General features: G+C 59.8%; 1 protein-coding gene across 1 annotated transcript in view; it reads left to right on the top strand.

Moving 5' to 3' along the window:
• Nucleotides 1–76: 76 nt before the first annotated feature.
• Nucleotides 77–326, top strand: part of LOC104280671 (diacylglycerol kinase delta-like) — a gene marked incomplete at its 5' end in the record, with an annotated part of 5000 nt that continues 4750 nt past the window's right edge. Inside the window, one exon of the mRNA XM_009878400.1 lies at nt 77–317. Within this exon, the coding sequence (XP_009876702.1) occupies nt 77–317 (241 nt within the window). The remainder of the gene's footprint in view (nt 318–326) is intronic.

Here is a 326-nt window from a genome sequence, read left to right on the forward strand (position 1 = left end):
TGCCCAGGAAAGCACCCAGCACTGGTGGGGGGCAGTGGCTTGCGCCAGGGTGGTGAGCGTGGTGGACATCCCACAGTGTGTCATGCTGAACGAGAAGCTGGACTCGCTGGTGCGAGAGCTGAATGAGGAAGCTCAGGCCATCGTGGTCGCTGAGGGAATGGCACAAGCCACCCCTGCTGACACCAAGGACCAGGAGAAAATTGCCGGCTTAAACCCCAGCCCTGTGCCTCGCATCTTCAAATCCAAGGAGCAGCTTATGCTGCGGGCAAACAGCCTGAAGAAAGCCCTGCGGCAAATAATTGAGCAGGCGGAGGAAGGTGCGGGGG

Source organism: Apaloderma vittatum, unplaced genomic scaffold (genome assembly GCF_000703405.1).
Source record: "Apaloderma vittatum isolate BGI_N311 unplaced genomic scaffold, ASM70340v1 scaffold7241, whole genome shotgun sequence".
Classification (NCBI taxonomy): domain Eukaryota; kingdom Metazoa; phylum Chordata; class Aves; order Trogoniformes; family Trogonidae; genus Apaloderma; species Apaloderma vittatum.